Here is a 23293-nt window from a genome sequence, read left to right on the forward strand (position 1 = left end):
TTGAGTAGTTTAGTATCATCTGCAAACTTTGCCACCTCACTGTTTACCCCTTTCTCCAGATCATTTATGAATAAATTGAATAGGATTGGTCCTAGGACTGACCCTTGGGGAACATCACTAGTTACCCCTCTCCATTCTGAGAATTTACCATTAATTCCTGCTTATGTTCTGTGGGGCTTGTGGTCCAGGACATGGGGGATATGTCTACACTGTATTAAAACACCCACAGCTAACTCATGTCAGCTGTTCTCAAACTCACTGCAGTTTTAGAGCCCCACAGCCTGAGTCCCGCGGACCCAGGTCAGCTGAGATGGGCCAGGCAAGGGCGTTTTATTGCAGTGTAGACATACAGGTAGTCATAGCAGAAAACTGATGTGAGGAGGCCAAGGGAGGCCTGGCAAATGCTGAAAGGGAGAGGCTGTTGCCAGCAGGAGGTCTCTGCTCTTTGTTAGCTGGGAGCTTCTCCCAGCAAGGAAAGGTCCCAGAGCTGGTTTCCTGTTTGTCATTGGCACGACACTGAGGAAGCTCAAACAGCTGGATGCTATCTGGCAAGCATAGGGGACATTGCTGTGAGGAAGCTCCTGCTGGGGAAATGTTCATTATCCTTGGCAGGACACTATTTGATGGATGTTCACATGGTGGCAGCCCCAGATAGCAAATGCTCGGCACTGCTGTGAGGATGCACCAAATGTTGCTGGTATATTTGTGGTCACTGGCAGGCCAGGGATGTGAGGGTGCTCAGAGGTGATGGCCAAAATCAAGCTGCCCAGGAAGGTAGGATGTGAAAGAAGGCCCACCAGCACCCAGTAACGCAACAACAACCCTCATCCTGCCAACGCACAGCAACACAACCACCTCCACGCCCACCAACGCACAGCAACACAACCCCCACACCTGCCAGAACATAGTAACACAACACCCACGCCCGCCAGCACAGGCACACAACCCTCATACCCGCCAATGCACAGCAACACAACATCCATGCCCATCAGCACAGCAACACAACAACGCCAATGCCTCCCAACACACAGCAACCCAACCCCCACACCCGACAGCACAGTAACACAACCCTCATGCCTGCTCACAGCAACACAACACAAACGCACACCAGCACAGAGTAATGCAACAACACCACCCATGCCCACCAACGCACAGCAACACAACAACACTCATGCCCGCCAATACACAGCAACACGACAGTGACCCTCTACAATCCAACACAACAGCCACAGAACGGCAACCCTCATTATCTGGCCTGCAGTGTGAGTGTTATAAACACTGTCAGGCTGCCCTGCAGTGCCCAAGGGCATGAGTACCAGCCTTAGAGCAGACTACTCAAAACCAGGGCACAAACCCCAAATTGGCTGTGAGTTCTGCATTTAGATTTCACCAACCAAGTATCAAGTGTCAACTCCTCAAGTGCTATAACAGCCTTAATACAGAGTTACAGACAGTCTGCTTGTGTACCCCAATCTGTCTTGCCACCCAGGTGAGTCTACCTTTGGGACAGATGGTCCCTTACACCAAGTATCATGGCAATATTCAGATTACTCCCGGTCCCAAAGGACCAGTCACTTTTTCATGTCAATTGCATCAGAGATTCTATACTAAAAACAACGCTTGTGCCCAATCCAACAATAAATTAATTACAATTTTTTTTAACTAAGAAAAAAAAAACAAGAGTTATCTACAAGGTTAAAGCGGGTAAACATACACACACACACAAGTTACAATCTTATGTTTCAAAAAGGAATAGAAGCTTCTATGATAAGCAAGCTCTAGATATCCTTTAGCGCTAACCCAGGCTAAACACTAGGGATCTTTTGCTTATGCCTAGTAATCTTTGCCCCCCTGTGTCCAAGTAGCATGAAAATACAGTTTCTCCTCCCATCCACCAGTACTAGGGTCATTTATAAATCCAAGCCATCCCACTGGTGTCCTGTCCCTACATCTGGTGTCCTGTCCCTACATCTCTGAACTGTGGTTGAGGGAGTGAGGAGAATCTTCTTCACGGTGAAACTGACCACTGTGTAGAGGGGCTGCAAAAGGCCTAAGCACCCACGTCTGCCCTAGATTGAGGGCTTACGTGAGACTTAACTGGTACATGGACCTGCACTGACCCCTGTGCAGGAGGGCAACTGCACCATTCACCCCTTCTTAGATTGTAAACTTGGCGGGAGGGGGAAGGGAGGGAGAGGAAATGTTGTTCCCATGTGCTGGGCCACTGCCTAGTATAAACAGGGCCTTGATTCAGACTGAGGTATCCAGGGACTACCACAATGCACATAGAACTGGAAGGGACCTCAAGAGGTCATCTAGTCCAGTCCCCTGCACTCGTGGCAAGACTAAGTATTATCTAGACCATCCCTGACAGGCGTTTGTCTACCCTGCTCTCAAAAATCCCCAATGATGGAGATTCCACAACCTCTCTAGGCAATTTATTCCAGTGCTTAACCACCCTGACAGGAAGTTTTTCCTTACGTCCAACCTAAACCTCCCTGTCTGCAATTTAAACCCATTGCTCCTTGTCCTATACTCAGTGGTTAAAGAGAACAATTTTCCTCACTTCTTCTTGTAACAACCTTTTATGTACTTGAGAACTGTTATCGTGTCCCCTCTCAGTCTTCTCTTCTCCAGTTTTTTCAATCTTCCCTTATAGGTCATGTTTTCTAGACCTTTAATCAATTTTGTTGCTCATCTCTGGATTTTCCTGAAATGTGGCACTCAGAACTGGACATAATAGTCCAACTGAGGCCCAATTCATAGTATACAGTATACAGGGATTAGGAGGAAGGATGGTCTTGTATTGGTTAGGGTTTTTATTTGTTTCTCCCCTTCTGCTTCGAGTTACAAACTCAGCTGATGGCGGGAATTCCCTTGCAAGTCTCATCTTCAAGGAGCGTGAGGGGAAAACAAAATCTTTGGTCCCTTTTAATGTTCCACTCTAGACTGCCTGATGTTGACGGGCCTTCCTTGTTGGACTGGACACCACATCTTGTGTCAGAGACCAGCATTGCACACTAGATAATGCTTCTCTTCTGTTTGATGTTGTACGCGGTTACAGAGGCTTACAATGCAAAAATGCTCAAATATCACCTTCAAATACGGGATACAGAGGTTAGGAGTGAGATGAACGCATGCGGGAAATCACAAGCATTCCATGCAGTCTAAAACCTAAGCACAATCTCACCATGCCTGCTTTAACAATACTAACACACAGGTGAGCCAGATTGGTTCCATCTACGCTTTCATCAGTGTCAAGTGAAGACCTGAGGATCCTAGCACAAGCTGGCTCCTGGCCTGTCAGCCTCACAAGTACATTTCGTTATTTTACGTTTAAACTCTTAACTAATGTGGCTATTTTTATGTGAAGCCCTAAAAATCCACCCAAATGTCCTCCTCCGATGAGGTAAATGGGAGATGGGATTAGTGGCATTACATGCAATCATCCTTTATTCCTGAACAGGGGCTGGTTAACAAGAAGGCTTTTCTTCTCCCTGACCCATGTGTCATGCAAGGAGCATGCAGCCAAAGGTTTGTTCCTTTCTCCTCCTCTGAGGGGATCACAATGCTGAACTTGCCTTCTTCCAGGGGCTGGAGTTACTTGGCACGGAGGTGTGTAATGCATTGCTGCTGACTGTCACAGAACTCTGAAATCCTCAGCACTGAACAGCCTGTTTGCAAAGGAGACAAGTCACAAGGACTAACAGTTTGATGCTGGGGACAGCAGCTACGGAGACAGAAGCGCACCATCACAGACAGGCTGACATGGGCAGCAGTTTCATGGAGCAGGAGGGGCTGATTTCGAGGGGAGGTGCATGAACTATCAAGCACGTACAAAGTCCTGTAGTGGGACACCAATTTAAAAAGAATCCAAAAGTTTCCAACTCTCACTATCTTTTTGTTCTGTGTCTTGTACAGCACCTGGCACAATGGGCCCTGGTCCACAATCGGAATTCCTAGGTGCGACTGTGATACAAATAACAATATGAAGGTAGGAAACTGCTCTAACTGTGCGGGAGACGTCAGGGTTCCCCCGCACAAGAGGGGCCTTATTTGTGGTTCTTTGGATTGGGATGGGATATCACGTGGGCATTCAAAGCCAGGCATCTCACTCCCTCGGCTGCCACAGTGCCCAAGCCTGATCTGGAAGATGGACACAGGATCTGGCGAGTTCATTCACCCAGATTAAAAGCAAGCACCTGAGACAAGGAGTCGGGAGGTAGATCCACAACTGCAAAAACGGGCAATGGCAGCGACCCTCAGAGTCCAGGTCAACTGACTCAGGTTCATGGGGCTCACGCTGAAAGTCTAAAAATAGCAGAGTAGAAGTTCGGGCTCGGGCTGGGGTCCAGGCTGCAAGATCCTTCCCCTTCACAGGCTGGGGGGCCCTGAACGTCTGCTCTATTCTTAGTCCCACACCACGAACTCAAGTCACTTGACCTGGGCTCGGAGACTAGCTGCTGTGGGTTTGTTTGTTTTTTTGATGTGTGGACACACCCTGGATGGCTCAGGATTGTCAGTGGGCTCTGGAGCCTTTCACTGAGCTTGCTGGATTGAACAATCTGGCTCACGGCCACAGTGACTGTCAGATACTCCTTGTATTCTGGAGAGAGATACGAGAGATGTGGGACTGAAGACTGTTACCATCTTCTGGCTGCTTGTGGCCTACACGAGATGGGAAAGGAGCCCCTTGGTTAGCACTGACTCGGCCTGGAGACTGAATGTCCCTCATCCATTGCAGGAGTTGCCCTGTTTGGGACAAGTGGCAGGGATACCTCACCGCTGCCCGTGCCGCACCTGTTGTGCAGAGAATCAGAGGGCTCACATCACTCTCCAGGGCTACCAGCCCGACCCTGTCCACCAGCACTAGGGCCATTCACAAAGCCAAGCCACCCCACTGATCTCCTGTCCCTACATCTCTGAACTGTGGTTTGAGGAGTGAGGAGAACCTTCTTCATGGTGAAATTCGGCCCTGTGGAGAAGACCTGCAAAAGGCCTAAGCACCTATTTCTGCCCGAGATTGAGGGCTTAGGTGGGCCTGCACTGGGCCCTGTGCACGGGGGCAATTGCACCATTCACCCCTTCTTAGATTGTAAACTTGGTGGGGGGAATACTGTTCCCATGTGCTTGCCCAATGTCTAGTATAAATCGGGTGTTGATTCTGACCAAGGCCTCAAGGCACTATCATGATGTACACCGTATACAGGGATTGGGAAGAAGGATGGTCTTGTCCTGGATTGAAACTTGAAGTGCCCGGTTCTGCTACAGGCTGCTGTGGGACCCGGGTACGTCATTATGCATGGGATCTTCAAAAGCAGCTCAGGGAGATCACATCTCACGGCACAGGAACTGATGGGGGTACACCTGGCCTTGAATACATTGAGGCTGGAGATCAGAATGGGGGGATCTAACCATGAGAGAAGTGAGGCTCTGGAACAGCCTTCCACCAGGAGTAGGAGTGGGGCAAAAAGCCCATCTACTTTAAAATGGAGCTTGATTCATTTCTGAACAGGATTACATGACAGGATTGCCTGCAATTACAGGGGATTAGATCTGAGGACTCAAGAGGCTCCAGTCCTCCATTCCTGCATCCCTATGTTCCATTGACTTTCCGTGAGAGCTGGGCATGGCAATCCCAGCTGTAATCTCTCAGAACCTCAGTTCTCCATCTCTAAAAGGGAGATAACAGTCCTTTCTTTCCACTCATCTTTTGTCTGCCTTGCCTAGTTAGACTGCAAGGCATTTGGGGCAGGGACTATCCCTCATTACGCACAGCACCTGGCACAATGAACCCCCCATCTCAGTTAGGGCCTCTGTGAACTATTGTAACGACAATGAACAATAATAATCTGGAGTCCTAGTCTGAAACAGATGGGGATTCGGACTGAAGTGGAACCAGAATAAAGAAATGAAAAGCACGCAGCATTGGGGTTCTTGCTGCTCCATTCTTCTTCCCCCTTTGGAGGTTCTTAACTTTACACTCCTTCCTCCAGAGGAGTTTTGAAGGCACAGAAAACATTTTCCAAACCTAATATTAGTTCCAGATGTTCACAGACATTTTGGTTTGTACCTCACTCTGTAAAACACATTTTCTCTCTCTTTTTTCTTAAGTGCAGAGCCTGCTTTGTCTATGACATAATCTGCTAGCAGCCCCGCCAGTGCGCGCGTTCACATGCGCGCTCTCTGCTTTCGAGCAGCTCATGTTTGAACAAAGAGCATCACTCATCTAGCAAGCTGTCACGCACATGGAGTTGTGAGTAACTCCCACAAACTTTAATGAACAGTTCAGGATGCGATTGCTCCATCTTCTTTTCTGGCTGCTGAGCGAAGAGCCACTCTCTCCCCGCTGCACAGTGTTGAAAGTATGGTTTGCTTCGCACACAAATTCACTTTGGGAACAGTCCTGGTAACATCAGAGGTTTTGAGGGCTGTGTTTTTCTAAGCACCAGTAATAAGCCTTTAAAAATGTATGTAGCCAGGAAGTTGGGTAGGCAGGTATTCCCCAAGAGGCCTTCATTTCTCTCACTCCCGCCCCCCAGCACCTCTGTCCTGTACACTTAGATAAGGAGAGAGCGGGGCTGGCTCCTGACCCTGCTCCTGGATGAAGAAGAGGATAAAATTATTTTTGGCTCAGGGAAAGGGCTTCTTCCACTTGCCAGCAGAACAGGAGGCCAAGGGTTTTGTCGAGATTAGACGCTGGAGCCTTTGGGGGACAGGCAGAGGGCCAGATGCCATACAGGAGCAAATCCTGCCATGCAGCCAGAGGGTGGGTTGGCACAGTGCTAGCAGAGGGCATTGCCAGGAATCACAATATTAGGAGGTTATAACTAATTTTTCTTTAAAAAATACAGATTTCTTCCCACTCTTAAAGCCTGGAGATCTCAGGAATAAACTCCAGCAGCATCAAAAGCATAGCTGTTTTCAGATGGTATGGCTGTGCTGCTAAAATAACCCTGCTCTCTCTGCGGAAGGGGGCGTGGTCAGCTGCCCTATTGACAGAAGAAGTGTGGAAAACCTCAACTTGCCCAAAAACAGAGGCATAGATTTTCCAGGGGGCTCCTGGTTTTAGGTTTTTGCTATTGACTTTATGCAAAAGTCACTCAGAGACTGGTGATGGGCAGCAGTATGAGAAAGCAAGAGAAAGGGAGAGATACTCAACTGGAGGCATCCAGGGGCTCATTCTCCGAGTAGCTGAGCACTCACATGTCCAAATGAAGACAACAGGAGCTGCAGATGCTCAGCACCTTGGAAAAATCAGGCCCCTTTGTGTCTCCAGTTGGACATCCAAAAATCAAGGCATCTAAAATTAGTAGCTCCACAGGCATGGACAGAGGTTGAGGAAGAAGGAGGGAACATTTGGATACAAACAACTGAGAGAAGAGAACTCCACTGGCCATCACATACAGTCCCCAGCTAAAACCCCTCCAACGTATCATCAGTGATCTACAACCCATCCTGGACAATGATCCCAAACTTTCACGCGTCTTTGGGGTGGCAGGCCAATCCTTGCCCACCAGACAACCTGCCACCTGAAGACATATTCTCACCAGTACTGCACACTACCATAGTAACTCTAACTCAGGAACCAATCCATGCAACAAACCTCGATTCCAACTCTGCCCAATATCTACACAGCGACACCATCACAGGACCTAACAGATCAGCCAACCATCACGAGTTCTTCACCTGCATGTCCACCAATGTAATATATGACTCATATGCCAGTAATGCCTCTCTGCTATGTACAACGGCCAAACTGGACAATCTCGTACGTAAAGGATAATGGACACAAATCAGATATTAGGAATGCCAATATACAAAAACCTGTAGGAGAACACTTCAACCTTCTGGCCACACAATAGCAGATTTAAAGGTAGCCATCCTGCAGCAAAAAAACTTCAGGACAAGACTTCAAGAGAAACTGCTGGCTTCAGTTCATCTGCAAATTTGACACCATCGCTCAGGATTAAACAAAGATTGTGAATGGCTAGCCAACTACAAAAGCAGTTTCTCCTCCCTTGGTTTTCACACCTCAACTGCTAGAAGAGGGCCTCATCCTCCCTGATTGACTAACCTCGTTATCTCTTAGCCTGGCTTCTTGCTTGCATATATATACCTGCCCCTGGAAATTTCCACTACATGCATCCGACAAAGTGGGTATTCACCCACGAAAGCTCATGCTCCAAAACATTTGTTAGTCTATAAGGTGCTACAGGACTCTTTGCTGTTTTGAGAGAAGAGAGAACTTTGGGGTTTGGTTTGGTTTTTTAAATGTCTGTTCGTTGCTTTGGTTTTTTGTGTTCAGAATTAGCACAACGCCCAGGAGCAGAGTGAGGGGCATGCGGCTTTCGGGAGTGATTTTCGTCGCATGTCAAACACATGGCAAAAAGAAAATAATAATAATAATCTGTATTTCCTGCTGCAGCTGTCACACAAAGATCCAGCCACATCAAAGAAGAAACCCCGTGTTACTCTCGTCTGGCCTCACCTGACAAATGTGTGAGCAATCTAGAATCCCCATCCAAAAGGCAGCGCTTCCTTTAGCAGGTTGCTTTCGTTTTCCATTACTGGTGGGTGCCCCTCCAAGGCAAAGAACAAACCTGCCATGCTTGGAAACTGGAACCATAGCAAAGGCACTGCAGTGGCACTGGGTAGCTTTGGAAATAGAAGTCAGTGACAGGGAGGGAGGGAAACTTACTTTGAGACAGGGGACTGAGGAGTAAACAAATGAGGAGCACCAATTCTGACTGCCTGCAGTGGAGGCCCCTTCAAGTGATCGGTGGCCTCGGAAGGATGTGCTGATCTTTCCTTTGACAATGAAACCCTAGCCTCTGTAGCACAGAGGCTTAGTAATGGGGGCCATATAAATACCTGGGAGAGAAATCTGTCAGGAAGAACAGATGGAACCAAAATTCCCTGCTGGTGTAATATGGTGCAGCTTCCTTGGTTGCGCCAGTTTACACCAGAATAGAATTTGGCCTATAGGTGCTCAGAAAGTAACAGAATGAATAAACCCACAGAAATCCACCCACCACTAGTAACCAAATTCTGTTCTTGCCTGCATTTCCGTGGAAATGAATCTGGCTTGCCCCTGTTGAGCTGAGAAGGAATTGGTTCTGAATGATCATGCTGAGATAGCATCTCTGACAAAATCATCACACATTCAGAACCCCAGGTTCCTGTGACCAGGGCCGGCTCAAGGGCTTTTGCCGCCCCAAGTGGTGAAAGAAAAAAAAAAAGCTGCAATCGCAATAGCTATCAGTGGCAGCTCCATCGCGCCGCTTTCTTCTTCGGCGACAGTTTGTCAGCCGGTTCTTCCCTCCGAGAGGGACCTAGGGACCCACCGCCAAATTGCCGCCGAAGAGTCCGACCTGCTTGCTGAGCTGGTGCCTGGAGCCAGCCCTGCCCGTGACTCATCCTCCATCAGTCATGATCAGGAGTCTTCTGCCCACTGCCCATCAGAGGCACTGGTGTGCGTGCCAGCATCCTGCCCTACACTGAAAAGCCGCTTAGCCGGCTCCTGCTGAGTCTGCAACAGCAGGAAAGGAAAGGCATTCTGAAGAGGAGCCTCTGCTAGTCACGAGTCTGTGGCTTGGCACGCACACACCTCTGTCCTACCCATTTGAATACAAAGGTGCGTCAAAGCGACTGTGGCTGGAGCGAGGTGTAACATGGTCACAACAGTATCCGGAGGGCACTGAGCCTGTGCCAAAGAGAAGGTAGTAGTGAGGGAACTGTCTCAGAAGCAGCTGGCCTCTAGCAGTCTACACTCACCAGCACACATGCTGTGGGAGCATCTATGCAGGCCTCATGGAGAGACTCATCCTGTCTGATAGCACTTCAGAGTGGTGCCCACCAGTTGGGCCTGTTCCTCGCACTTCTGCAGAGCGTGGTCTAGCAATACATACACTGGTGGGCTTAGCCCCTGCTAGAGCTGACATCAGTAGCCTCTGGGAGGCGCTCAGACAGCACGGCAATGAGCATGGGATGGGTAGGCAGATAGCACCAGGAAAAACAACTGTAAACAACCTCGCCCACATGTAAACCCCCTGGCCCGCAAGATTTGCAACACAATATTCCAAAGAAAGAACCTGTAATGTAGAGAGAGAAAAACTCACATGCACCGTGACTTTTACCTTTCACGATTAAATGAACCCCAAATCCTCCATTAACTGTAATATAAGGAACTGAGTTTTGCCTGGTTTTCTCCCTGAGCAGAGCTAGAGCAGCAGCTTTCAACACCTTTGGTGATATGTTTTAGAACACATCACTTTTAATTACTCATCCAGACCCATCAACAAGTTTCACATCCTTCCACCTTGACCTGTAGGCCCCTGAATCATGCTCTGAGTCTCAGCCAAAACATTCACAAGCCTCAGGGGACTGAGTACAAGTTCTGTGTTTAGAGCTAAACTCCAAACCCAGGTGAGTTTCAGGTGCTGTTAGAGAAGCTTTGCACAGCTCTAACTGATGTCTCTCCGTTTTCTACATTGCCCAGTTGCTACAATGGTGGGTACTTTCAAAGTGCATATAATTTATTTGTAGTTACCCAACACTTTTCTCTAATTTTTCCAAGTAACAGAATCTACAGAGACCTTCAGAAGCCACTCCCAGTGGAGGAGGTTTGACACTACACTCCAGACAGCGTCCGCGCTTCGTACCCTTCTGTACAAAGCCAACAAAATCCCGAGGATGGAGCTCAGACCCACCTGCAGTCAGGGATCTCGGACACAGAATCAGTTAGCATTGCTCTGGAACTGCCGGAGCTGCTGCCCCTTGTCCTCACCTACCTGTGTAGAGGTCAGTGTCCGTGTACTCATCAACCTTCTTGTGCTGAAGGATGTAATCGGAGACCTTTGTTCCAATCGCAGGCTGGACATCCAGCCACTCCAAAGAGACCACGGTGCTGGAGGGCTCTACGCTGGGGGATAAGCGCAACCTGGGCAGGGCACAAACAAGGCAGAACTCCTGGAGATCAGCTTGCACCCTGAGGAAAGCCAGCCTGTTAAAGCAGCCTCTGAACATATGCCTATGGGCTCCCTCACACATTCAGACACACGCACATGCACACAAGAAACAAGGGGACAGTAGGAAGAGGAGGGAGGAAAAACAAAAAAGGAAACTTTCAGCCAGGTGGAGTCAGATCCTGCTGTATGCTGTTCCCTCCTCCACCTGTTCTCTGAAGAGCCTTGGCCTTGTGACTTCTTCTGAATCAGCATCTCTGGGCTATGCACGATTGAGGGTGGCCCAACTCATCCCACCTGAAGGGCTCTCCCTCATCTCAGTTAATACCCTCATAACTACATCCCTGCCATCTCAGATCAGCTCAGTGACCCAATGGAGAACGCATGTCCAGCAGCATGGGAGAGTGAAAGAGGAGAGCGAGAAGGTCAAACTTCCCCTCCGTGTATCTCCATGTAACCACGCTGAGGTCAATGGATGGGGTATAAGAGAAGAGAGAATCTAGCCCAGGTTGTGCCTGAATGGGAGTGAACGCCTGCAAGAGTGTGCACGCCCAATAGTGTGTACAGGTGTGTGTTTGTGAGTGAGTCTGAGCATGTGTGCGAGCAAAAGAACAAGCGGGATGAATAGGTAAAAAGTGTGAGTTAGAGAGCGTGTGTGAGCGAAAGAGAACGGGAGTGAATGTGTGAGGTGAGAGAAGGGGTCTGATTCTTCATGCTGTGTGCCTTGTATCATAGAATCATAGGACTGGAAGGGACCTTGAGAAGTCATCTAGTTCAGTCCCTTGCACTCATGGCAGGACTAAGTATTACACCATCATCATCACTGACACTAGTGCAAAGGAGAGTGTGGAATATCCGATCAGAGTCACGCCGACTTTGCACCCCCTTAGGAATGTAGTCAGTGACAACACAAGGTGCAGGGCTATCAACAACCGGGCTCTGAGAGTACAAGTGTGTTTGCTGAGCTCAGGATAGGAAATCAATGCTGCCTGAGGATATTGGCTTACTAAAACGATGTTCTCTTCCTAGTGGAAAGCTGGAGCCAGTCTCTCTTCCTGCTGTCTCAGCTAATTCCCCATCAGTTTGCTCCTGATTTGTTCTCACTCTGACAAGCCACAATGAATTGCACTGTATTTCCATTTCTTTTGCCGTTTTAAATCCCATTCTACAAGCCGCACTAATAAGGTGATGAAAAACAACAAAAAAAACTCCCAGGGCCACAGCCAGCCTCAGGATATCTGAAAGGCCTCAGTCACACAGCAAAATGCACTGGACTGGGGACCTGGGTTTGAATGCAGGAGCCAGAAGGCACCTGGGGGCAAAGCTGTTACCCCACACAGCCAACCAGAAGGGGACTGAGTATGTGCTGACCACCCCACAACTTAGAAGCCATTGACCAACAGATACGTACACAGGCTGCGGGAGAGGACTGCAGTTTGGGAGCCCATTCTCGTCGAAGGCATTGAGGTCACATCTGCACCAATCCTCGATAACGTCGCCTTTCCCTGAGCACCAGTATGAGCTCATCAGGGCTCCCCTGAAGGCCTGGAAAGTTGTATTAAAAAGAAACAAACATGTAAATGCTTAAAGCTCAGGGAAATCAGCTAGTCTTTACCCTGTCCCTATGACCAATGTCAATGTCACTAGATCTGGAAAGGATGAAGGAGGGGCTCGTGGATGTGATGGGACTCTGGACACCTGGGTTTAATTCCCAGCTCTGCCACTGACTTCCTGTGTGTCCTTGGAAAAGTCATTTCATCTCTCTGTGCTTCAGTTCCCTCATCTGTACAAGGGGAATAATGATTTTGTCTTGATTGTTTAGACTGTCCGCTTCTTCCAGCAGGGCCGGCCTCACTTTATGTGTCTGTACAGTGCCAACCACAAATGGAGTCTTTTGAGATGTAAGAGGGCCCGCTTGACCCCCTGGGACTTTATTGCAGAAGGACAGGGATAAACCCAGTTCCAACAAATCTGCGCTCCCTTAACTCTACCTGACATTTCAACAGTATGTACTACTGTTCTTTACTTCCAGCTTTTAATTTCCCGTATGCTCCACCCCAGAACTGACTGCATTTCAAATGTGAGTTGAGTGACTAAAAAGCACCCAGAGGTGATCATGCATGCTGTACTCACACACTCCTGACTCATATGAGCAGCCCAGCTGAAGTGAGTGATGCTGCTTGCTTGAGTAAGGATTACTCACAAGAGTAAAGATTGCAGGACTAGGTACTCTAGTCGGTACAAACAGAAGAGTTTGTAAAAGCACTTCTGGGAGTGCATCTGATGGAAACTATTAACACCTTTGCATTGTCATTAGCATGACAAGAAGCCTCCCTGCAGTTCCTACTGCCTCAGAGGATTCATACTACAATATGAGCCCCAGGAGCAATGATGAGCCTCATGGATCAGACTGTAGGATCGGCCGTAGATCAGTAAAGATAAAATCATTTTTTAAAAATCTAACGTCCTTTGGATCTATTCGTGATCATTGTTCACTTTTTGCTGTTCACTCAGTTTAGGACAGAGACACAAAGCGGGTCAGTTTCACTGTTTGTTCTCATACACTAGCCCCATGAGGTTGGACCTGAGTTGCTAATACCGCAGGGGAATACATAAAACAAAACCAGCGCCCTGGTCTAATGGTTCAGACCTGTGACTGGGTCTCAGGAAACCTGGGTTGGAAAGCCAGGAGTCCCTCCCACCTGCTGTGTGACCTTACGTTGCCTCACCTCTGTTGCCCCTCCCATCCTTTCTAGGTCTTGTCTACTTAGACCGTTAGCTCTTTGGGGCAAGGGCTGTCTCCCACTATGCAAATGTACAGCACCTAGCACCCTGGCGCTCCAACCTCAATTGAGGTCTCTAAGAGATACTACAATATGAAACCCTGACTTAACTGTAATTATTTTTTTTAAATCCACTTCTATTAGCTTTTGCAACTCCTTTCCCAAGGTGTTAGAAGCCCTACATTTTGGACCTCTATATACCTAACAGCCCTGCTGGCTTTCCCAGCTCTTATTTGACAAAACCCAAGTACTTAAAGCATCACTATTTCACCCCCTTCAAATCTCCGAGGCTGCCAGACCGCAGCTGCCTGGCCCACACGATATGACTAATTTTAAGGGTTACACCTTAAAGATTGAAATCACCCTTTGGGGAGGACAGGGATGGCTTCAGCAGATTTGGTATTTAACACAACACTGTAGTAAAAACGCCTTCCTCGAACCATTTATAAAAAGAAAGGGTATAAATAGAGCCATACGTCACACTCTATTGTTTGGGATTTAGTCAATTTCCCCAAACACGCAACCACCTTTATAACGAGGCGCCTTGAGTCACCCGAGTCTGCAATATTTCTGCTTACAGACATTTATTAAATGTTCCCTTTCAAAAAAAAAAAAAAGAGGGGGGATGAGAAAGAGCAAAAGAGAGACAAAATACATCGTTATTTTTTAGATCCTAAGTGAAAGCCTAAAAGTGGAAAGGGTATTTTTAGGCAATTGGAGAATGTCTAGAACAGACAGATCAGAAGCATGAGAATGAATTGTCCCATGTTGCAACCATACGATAATCTCTCAACCTCTGCATTACCCAGAGGGTCTGCTATAACTAATGTGACAAGGAATTCATGGAAAGGAAAAATACATAAGCAAAAAATACATCAGACCCACTCTATAATGGGGATTTGAGGGGGGCCGTACAGCTGGCTTAGGTACAATGTCATAGGTAGCTGCCAGGGATGATTCTTTCTAAACGGGGCCACAGCTCGGATGGGATTTCCTAATGGTTTCGAAAGAAGAGGAGAAACTGACACATGGGTTTTAGAAAAGCATGAGGGAGCCTGAGAGAGAGAGCAGGTTGGATTGCCAGGAGGATTCAAAGGGCATGGAGCTGAGAGTACTCTCCAGCCAGGCCAGGAAGGGGGAAGGAAAGACGGTAGGTCATCCTTGGCCTTTTAACTGCTCCTCCTGCTCCATGTTATGTGTCCTGCTGTTTACAGCTCCCTCTGGCCCACATGGGTGAGGGCTCCCGTCACATTTCCAGCTAACGGGAGAGACTCAGTGAGCTTGCTGGAGTGAGCGGGGTCATTTGCAGAGCGTCAGGGAGCAGAGCACCAGGTGGAGCCGAAGAGAGAAAACACCTGAGCCACTCAACAGGAAAGAGCTTCCTGCGCTCTCCGAGCTCAACATACACCGGCGCCCATAAGGTGGAAGCCTGCAGACAGCTATGTCAGGCTGCTCAGGAAAGTCACCTGGGCCCAAAGCAAGGTCTGCCAAGCAATGTATCTCCTCTCATACTGTCACTGGGTGGCTACACTGCCTCCTGCCACCCTGCACTGCCCCCTACCACCTCCACACGGCACACTGCTCTCCTGCCACCCCCGCACCACTAGGGTTGCCAGGTGTCCGGTTTTAGACCGGAATACCCGGTCGAAAAGTGTCCTGGTGGCTCTGGACAGCACTGTTAACCAGACTGTTAAAAGTCCGGTCAGCAGCGCAGCAGGGCTAAGGCAGACTTCGTACCTGGCTCTGCGCAGCTCCTGGAATTGGCCGGCAGGTCCCTCCGGCCCTAGGCGGATGGGCAATCAGAGAAGCTCTGCGCACTGCCCCTGCCCCTCAGCTCAGCCCCTTCAGCTCCCTTTGGCTGGAAGCCGTGAGCAATGGGAGCTGCGATGGTGGCGGCTGCAGGCATGGGCAGGACGCAGAGTCCCCTGGCCCCTCCGCCAGGATCCCCACAGAGCTAGAGCTGGCAGGCAGGAAGCCTGCCTTAGCCCCACTGCGCCACTGACCTGGAGCTGCCTAAGTAAGTGCCACCTGCCTAGAGCACGCAGCCCGCACCCCCTCCCATACCCCAACCTCCTGCCCCAACCCTGGGCCCCCTCTTGCACCCCAAACTGCTCATCCCTGGCCCCACTCAAGAGCCCACAACCCCAGCCAGAGCCCTCACCGCTTCCACACCCCCTGTCCCAGCCCAGTGAAAGTGAGTGAAGGTGGGGGAGAGCGAGTGATGGAGGGAGGGGGGACAGAGTGAGTGGGGGCAGGGCCTCAGGGAAGGGGCGGGACAGGGATGTTTGGTTTTGTGTGATTAGAAAGTTGGCAATCCTACGCACTGCACACTGTCTTCCTGCTACTCCCACCCCCCACACTGTCCTCCTGCCACCCCTGTAGCCCACAATGCCCCCTACCACCCTTGCAGCCCACACTGCCCTCCTGCCACCCCCCACACTGCCCCCTACCAGCCCCACACTGCCCCCAATCACCCCCTCACTACCCTCCTGCCACCCCTAAACCTCACACTGCCCCCTACCATCCCTGCACTCCACCCCACTCTCCTGCCACCACCACTGAACTGCCACCATATTACCTGTCCTGTTCTCATATTGTTACTCTTCACATCCACGGCCCTTGCTCTGTCTCTACCAGCCTATACGAACACATGCCCAAGCTGCTGTCACACTGTCATCCGAAAGCCTCACAACCCCAACCTCAACTGCTGCCGCCCCCTTGCACTCTTCCCATACACTACCCGTGCGGTGCACGCCTGCCATGCCAGGCACCCTGGCACCATCACAACGTGCCCATACATCCTCCGTCTGTGTCTGCCATGGCATGTCACCATGCCCCTGTGCTGCCCCCGAGGACGGTGCATCAGGAGGTGCATGGTCAGTGGTATTTCACTAGCACGCATGCACTAGGCTTCCGCTGAGTCAGAGGTCAGTGCTTTCGCAGCTCTCTTTTCCCCACTTAGTCTATCATTGCTGAATACCCTGGCTACCTAGTGAAGAAATCTCACCCACCAGGGCCGTGCCCTTTAGCCCCATCCAAGAGTTAATTTCTTTTGTTGTTTACGGGAAGTACGTGCTCCCCCCACAACCCGATACACTTTAATTCGATCCTGCAGGTACAGAACCCTGATCTGCCTTGTGTCAACCTTTACATAAACGAAGTTAGCCCATCGATGCGTCCTTCAATTCCACTCATTAGGCCGAGCGCACCTACGCGCAGTAACAGAGTTAAACCGAGAAACAATGGCCTCCCGGCCCTGACAGCAGTCTCTATTCAATTTCGCTGACATTTGTTTATGGAGGAGCAGCCGGCTGACGTCAAACCGAGCCAAGAGAGGCGAGGCGTCGGGCTCAGCTGGCAGCCAGTGGGCAGGCTTCAGCGGAGCTGTGCTTTGCTTGTTTTTAATCAGGGTTTCTAGTAAGTGTGTGCACTGGGGAGCGTGTGTGCAGAGGAGGGAGGGGGGATCAGAGGCAGGGAAGAGGTCAGGTGCTTTGGAAAAACAGGATGGGTGCAACAAAGGTCAAAGCAGTTCCTGAAGCAGGGCTCCAGCAGGATCCTGCAGCCTCCAGGAAGTTGCATTACCCTTCTAGGGCATGACAATACAATCCAGGGGCTCCAGATTCCCTTTGGAGCCTCTGAGGGGCCACAACCTTGCCCCTCAGAGGCTCCATGTCTACCTTAGAGTCCTCACTGTAACCTTCAGGGGTTCCCTGATTCCTTCAAGGGACATTGCCACAACATTCAGAGCTCTGCACTGTCCTGGGGCACCCCTGCTGTAAAGTGGGATGCCCAGCTGATTCTGCTGTAGGCTGTAGGAGTCCAATATTCCCTTTGGTGGGACCCCCTGTAACCTTCAGGAATTCTTTGCTGCCCTGTATGGATGTAGTGCTTGATGAGTGGGACCCGCCTGGCTCATTGGGGATGAGTGTGTCTTTTGGGGGTGCTATCTGGTTCTTGGAGGGGCTTGGTCTCAGAGAGCGGTAATGCTCATGGGCTCTCTGCTACCCTTCAAGCTGGGCTGTCACCGTAACCCAGCTGCCTGCTTGCTTGCTTGCTCGCGCTCCTGAGTATAGGAAAGAAGGAAGGGATGCTGCACAGGGCCCGCTTACACAGACAAAGGTGAAACTGTGACAGTGACCCTCAGGGAAAAAAGGAGACTGCTTGCAGACGGCAATGGTGGAGCACATCTGAAGGGGGAGAGATCTGCCATATATCAGTCTTTGATTATGAAGTGTATCTTCAAACATAGCTGTGCTCAGGCCCAAAACACCCCGACTCTGGGTGACTGAAGCCTCTCTGCTTCCTGTCTTGGCATTGAGGTATCTGACTGGGGATTAAGCCCCCAGGAGTTTGTCCTTTCTGGTCCTTGACACAGCTACCTCATTGCTTTGGTGTCTGTGCCTGAGAGGTAATCCCCCCCGCCAAGTTAACCCTTTGCTCTCCTTGACACCATCGTCTTAGGACATTGGCAAGGGAGGCCCATGGCACCATAAGTTAACCCTGGTTGTTCTGATTTAGGGCCCGATCCTGGCAAAGGGCAGAGCAATGGCAAGTCAATGGGAATTGAGGGTGCTCAGCACCTCACAGGGTTGAGCCCTCCATGTTGGCAGAGTAACTCCCTTCCCACAATGCACTGAACAGGCTGCTCGTCCTGTGGGAGCTAAGCACTCCCCAGCACCTGACCCTGCTCTGAGTCTTCAGGCAAATTTCTCCTTCATTTTAAAGTGTCCAAATTGTATTGCTTCCCTGTGAGTCAGGCCACTTGGTTTATATCCTTCAGTGCCAGAGGAAGATTTATGAGAGGAGAACCTGGCTCAGAAGTTTTATTTTCTAGATGAGGAGTCATGCCATTAGATATATAGCATTATGAATCACTGCAACAGCATCAGATTTGCTCTTTAAGGCATAATAAGACTGACACCCCACACCCACACATACCCATATAATGGATTGATAGTTCCCCTCACAGGATGGCTATTTTGTTTGTTTTGACATGAGCAAGACATAAAGGTCCATAAACCCCCATCATGCCATACGTTGAGTCTATGCTTAACAAATATTAGGAAAATGAATGACCCACGTACCCCATCTATCCTTGATGTGAATGCAGATGGGTCTTTCTTCTCTTATTGTTTGTGCCATGGGGAACACAGGGCTTGCTTAGTTTTCATGGCTCAGAGGCTCAGCAATTGAATACAGAGACATTTTAACGGTCTGGCAACAGTTCACAGCCGGGTGAGAAAGGGAATGATGGAAAATCATTTCTGTCAGGCAGCTTTTTGGAGGCCACTGGGAAATGACCTGTGGGCCCCAGTCCAGCTCCCAGGATCTTGAACACAAAGAAGTTCCATCACCAGGACTGACTGAGGAACAGTTGCAGGATAATGGGGAGGGAGAATCTACTTCAAGTGCCCAAGCTTTCAGGCCAGCCTTTTCATAAGGACTCAGCACTTAACATGGGGCTTAGGATTTCCAAAGAGCTCAGAGAGTTGGGTGCATGTTGGGTGCTGAGCATGTCTGAAAATGTGGCCTCAACTGGAGTTGCTGAGGACTTGGAAATCTGGCCTTACTTATTCCTTGGATCAAAGAACTTTTGTGGTTAGTGCATGCCTCATTTTCAGGAAGATTTACAAAGGGGAAAATATGTATAAGGGAAAAAAATGCAGCCAGGTTGAATGTGGAAGTGGATGTTTTTGAGGTAATCTGGCTATAGACTGTTTGGATGGATCATTAAGATAGAAATTGGCTATTCTGGTACATTTTGTGTCTTGCATTGGTTTCTCAGGTAAGCCTCTCAAACCTTAATTTCTGTATTCCCCCAGTGACTGACTTCTTGGCTAGACCAACCTCAGCAATAACGAATGAGAGTTCCACCTGTTTCTTGTTACTCCATGGTAGAGAAAAGGGATAAATGGAAATTGAACACAGATATCTTAGTTTCTAGGAATAGAGCAAGAGTCAGGCTAATACTAGCTCTAATAATGCAAGATTTCAAGGCAGGGCCTGGGCAAATGGAAAGTGAGTGGGGAAAAAACTGTAAGAGATGCTGTTTTTCGACCTTGTGTTAGATAAGAATGGAACACAGACTGTAGCAGGAATTGCTGAGAAAAGTAAGCTATCAGAAGGAATATGTATAAACAAGATGTGGTTGTTGATCATTATTGTCTGTAACAAAAGGTATAAATGCTTGCCCCAATTATTTATCTAACGGAGACCTGCCTGGGACGGGGGGAGGGGGTACTCTCCCCTTGCAAGTTTAAGGAAAATAAACTGTCTCTGACATGTTGCAACCTACCTAAGAGAGAAGACTGTGTTTTCTTCCACATCTCCTTCAAATGGTACTGGGAACAGCCCCTTTGCCAGGAGGAATGGGTATAGGACTCGAAATCCGCGTGTCTCTCAAAACCAAGAGGAGCTTCTAAATGAATGATGTATGCAATCATGGAGTCTTTTCTGCATCTGAGAGCAGGGCACTAGACTCCTGGGTTCTATTCTCAATTCTGCGGCTCGTGCCTTGGGATATCATGGCCAACTTAATTCACCTCCCTGTGCCTCAGTTTTTCCCACCTGTAAAATTGGGATAATAATCCTCCTTTATCGCATCGGAGTGCCTGTGACACTAAAAGGAAGTCATGGGGTTCCTCTCTTTATGTCCATCTATCCATTTTGCCTAAATATAAATTGAGTGCATGCTCTCATGATGGTGAAACTGAGCAAGGTGCTGAGAAGAATTATCCTCTTGCAGCTCATTGCAAAGGGCATTGAGAAAGGAGCACCCATCTATTAGGCCACTGTGGATCATCCCAAAAGTGGCAGTGTAGTGGGGCAGCTGCCCCACTCCCGGAGAACAGGGGTTAGAACAGCCAAGCTAGGCTGACTGCAGTAGCAGCCACAGCTGTGGCCAGCTCAGTTAGGGCCCAGCTGGCCCTGATAAGAGGGTTGTGGGACAGAAGCTGGAGGACTCTTTCTCCAGCCCTGGAGGGAGAGGGCTTAGCTTCCGGGGAACATACAGTACCTGAAACTGGAGCTGTGCTCGAGAAGAGGGCAAGGGAGTTGGTGAGCTCCAGCCTGGTAAACCCCCAGGCTGAGGTCTTGGTGAAGGGCTAGAAAGATCCTGGGGCTGCAGAGGTTCGGCCTGGGAATAGACAGAGGCAGCTGGTCCAACCCCCTTGCCAGTGATAAGTGGCAATGACAGACTGCAGTTTGCCCCAGGGAGCGGGGGCTAGATGGTGACTGGCAATAGCCACTGAGGCAAGGTGAGTACAGAGGGGTCGGGGTTCCCCTGGGAGGGGAGACTCAGAGTGTGGGTTACTGCTGGGGGCAGAACCCAGAGGAAAAGGGGCACCAGGATCTGGGAGGGACATGGGGGACCGTAAGGCAGGCGAGATACTGGCCTGCAGAGGGAGCTCCGGGCTGGACAAGAGCTAATTCCCAGGATAACCAGCAGGAGGCGCTGCACCAGTGAGTGTCACTTTCCTACAGGTAGATACAGGTCTGATCTTTCTTATGCCTTCATCATCCTATATTGGATAGCAGACTTTTCCACTGTGACCCTCCATTCAATGGGCTGGTATTCAAAGCTGCTTTCCCTCTTGTGCATCATGCATGCGTCATCTGTACTGCATAGTCTGACTGTCTCTAGGCCCCATCTGTTACCCTCTGGTCTCTGAGGTGCACCCTGTGACTTGGCTACATGGTCTCCATGCATTTCCAAGGCACCAATAACAAGTATATCTAGGCAACGCTGCACAAGTTCCAAAGGAACATCACATCCCTCTGGAAAGAAGAACCAAGGCCATCCAAGAGATGAGATCGGCTCGATCTCTGGTGGCAGTTAGCCACACAGCCAAGACTAACATCCTGCCTTTTTGTACCATTACTTTGACATTGGGGTCCATGAACCACATGATCCTCCTTGTCAAACACAGCTATGGCCGTAAGAGGTGTAGCAAGAAGCGTCCTTGAGATACAGCAGCCAGTTCATACCTTTATCATGATCACAGGGCAAATCTCATGCAGATAAATGCCACAGTTTTTACAGCACCTAACACAACGGGGTACTGATCCATGACAAGGGTTCCTAGGCACTAGAGCAATACAAATAATTCCCCACTCATCGGCATGCTAAGGGTCTGCACCTAGCTAGACAGAACAGTAATCTCAGCTCAGACCTAGGTTGCAGGGCATTTCAAACTCAGCACCCTGGTTCAATGGGCTTCAGTGCTACTACATATACATTATATCTAAGAGAGGTAATAAAAACAAAGGCCTTCCGAGACCAGGGACTCTGTCCAGGATTACGGAGTTTGCGTCTGCAAGTCTGTTCCAGGTTCAGAGCAAAGGAAGGTGAAATTCCCCCTACTGTTACTGGCAGGCGACCACACCTTCTAGTGCTCACACCCTCCTCTTCTCCGGCTGCTTCTCCCTGGGGAGCAGTATCTCCTGCAGTTCATCCTGTGGAGGGACATCAACATTTTGCCAGAAAGGTCGGGGTGCTGGAAAGGATCCAGGATGGGCAATGCGCTGGCTTCTATTATTGATGGGAACCGAGGGAGCAGCAGAGGAAACTGGAAAACCTGGCAGCATCAGACAACATTCATACTGTAGCGACAGTCCCGTCCAGGCGAGTCAGCTTTGCTTTCACACCTAGAATACAAAGCTCCCTATTATAGCACAATAGGGCAGATCAGAACGGGGCTATTCTCTCGTCTCACTAATGCATGTCGGATGTGGATGAGATCCATATCAGGAAGAGGCCCAAGTGGCTAAACTTTGCACAGCGTATTAATGAAAGAATGATGAATGCCAATTAACAGATATAACCTCCCCCCCCTCACTCAATAACAACGTTGTCAACCATAGCTCTGGCTCCCTTGCAACTTTGTCCATGGAAAAATAAATTACTGGCACCGACCTTCCATGTCTTCAGACTCTGCTTTGGGGGAGTTATCTACGTGCACAGCATGTTTTCTTTTCTTTCTGAAGCCTGCCTGGCCTTCCACTTCTGCGCAGTCTGGGGGGACAAGGACCTTTGGAGAAGCTGGCGAGAGAGAGCTGCAGTGTTGGAACCAAGGCCCTGTGAATGCCAGGTTCCTGGGCACTGCTGCCGATCACATGTACTTATTTTTCCTGTGCTCCCCTAAAACAAACAGCTCTGGGATACCACAGAGAAACAGCCCTGAAAAATGTCATCAGTGGGAAGGGGCACAAATGTCTGTTCCCTTGAACAGACTTCAAGGGATAAGAGCAAAATATCACAACCTTGTATGCGGTGCCTCCTGGCCAGCTGTAAGTCAGAAAGTGCTCTGAGTAAATCCACATCTGACATGCTCTAGCTCCACTTTGATTGTTTTCCTCCCTGCATTCGCTGAGGCTCTCAGCGCTACTGCATCCTGATTCATTTTCTCAGTCCATGGCTCTGGCTTCCCTGGGTCCAGGTTTGCTCTGCTTCTGGGTCAAACAGAGATGTCATCAGAGAGAGTGATTAACTCATGGAAATTAGAGATGGAAAGGGATGGGCTGGCCAAGCTGGCCATACCTACA

At 49.4% G+C, this 23293-nt stretch overlaps 1 protein-coding gene across 1 annotated transcript in view; it reads right to left on the minus strand.

Annotated features, from left to right (window-relative positions):
* Positions 1–23293, minus strand: part of ASTN2 (astrotactin 2) — a 660907-nt gene that overhangs the window by 151632 nt on the left and 485982 nt on the right. Inside the window, exons 18-19 of the mRNA XM_032797631.1 lie at positions 12379–12512; positions 10794–10942 (exon numbers count right to left, since the gene is read on the minus strand). Coding sequence (XP_032653522.1) covers positions 10794–10942; positions 12379–12512 — 283 coding nt within the window. The remainder of the gene's footprint in view (positions 1–10793; positions 10943–12378; positions 12513–23293) is intronic.

Source organism: Chelonoidis abingdonii, chromosome 24 (assembly GCF_003597395.2).
Source record: "Chelonoidis abingdonii isolate Lonesome George chromosome 24, CheloAbing_2.0, whole genome shotgun sequence".
NCBI classification, from domain to species: Eukaryota; Metazoa; Chordata; order Testudines; family Testudinidae; genus Chelonoidis; species Chelonoidis abingdonii.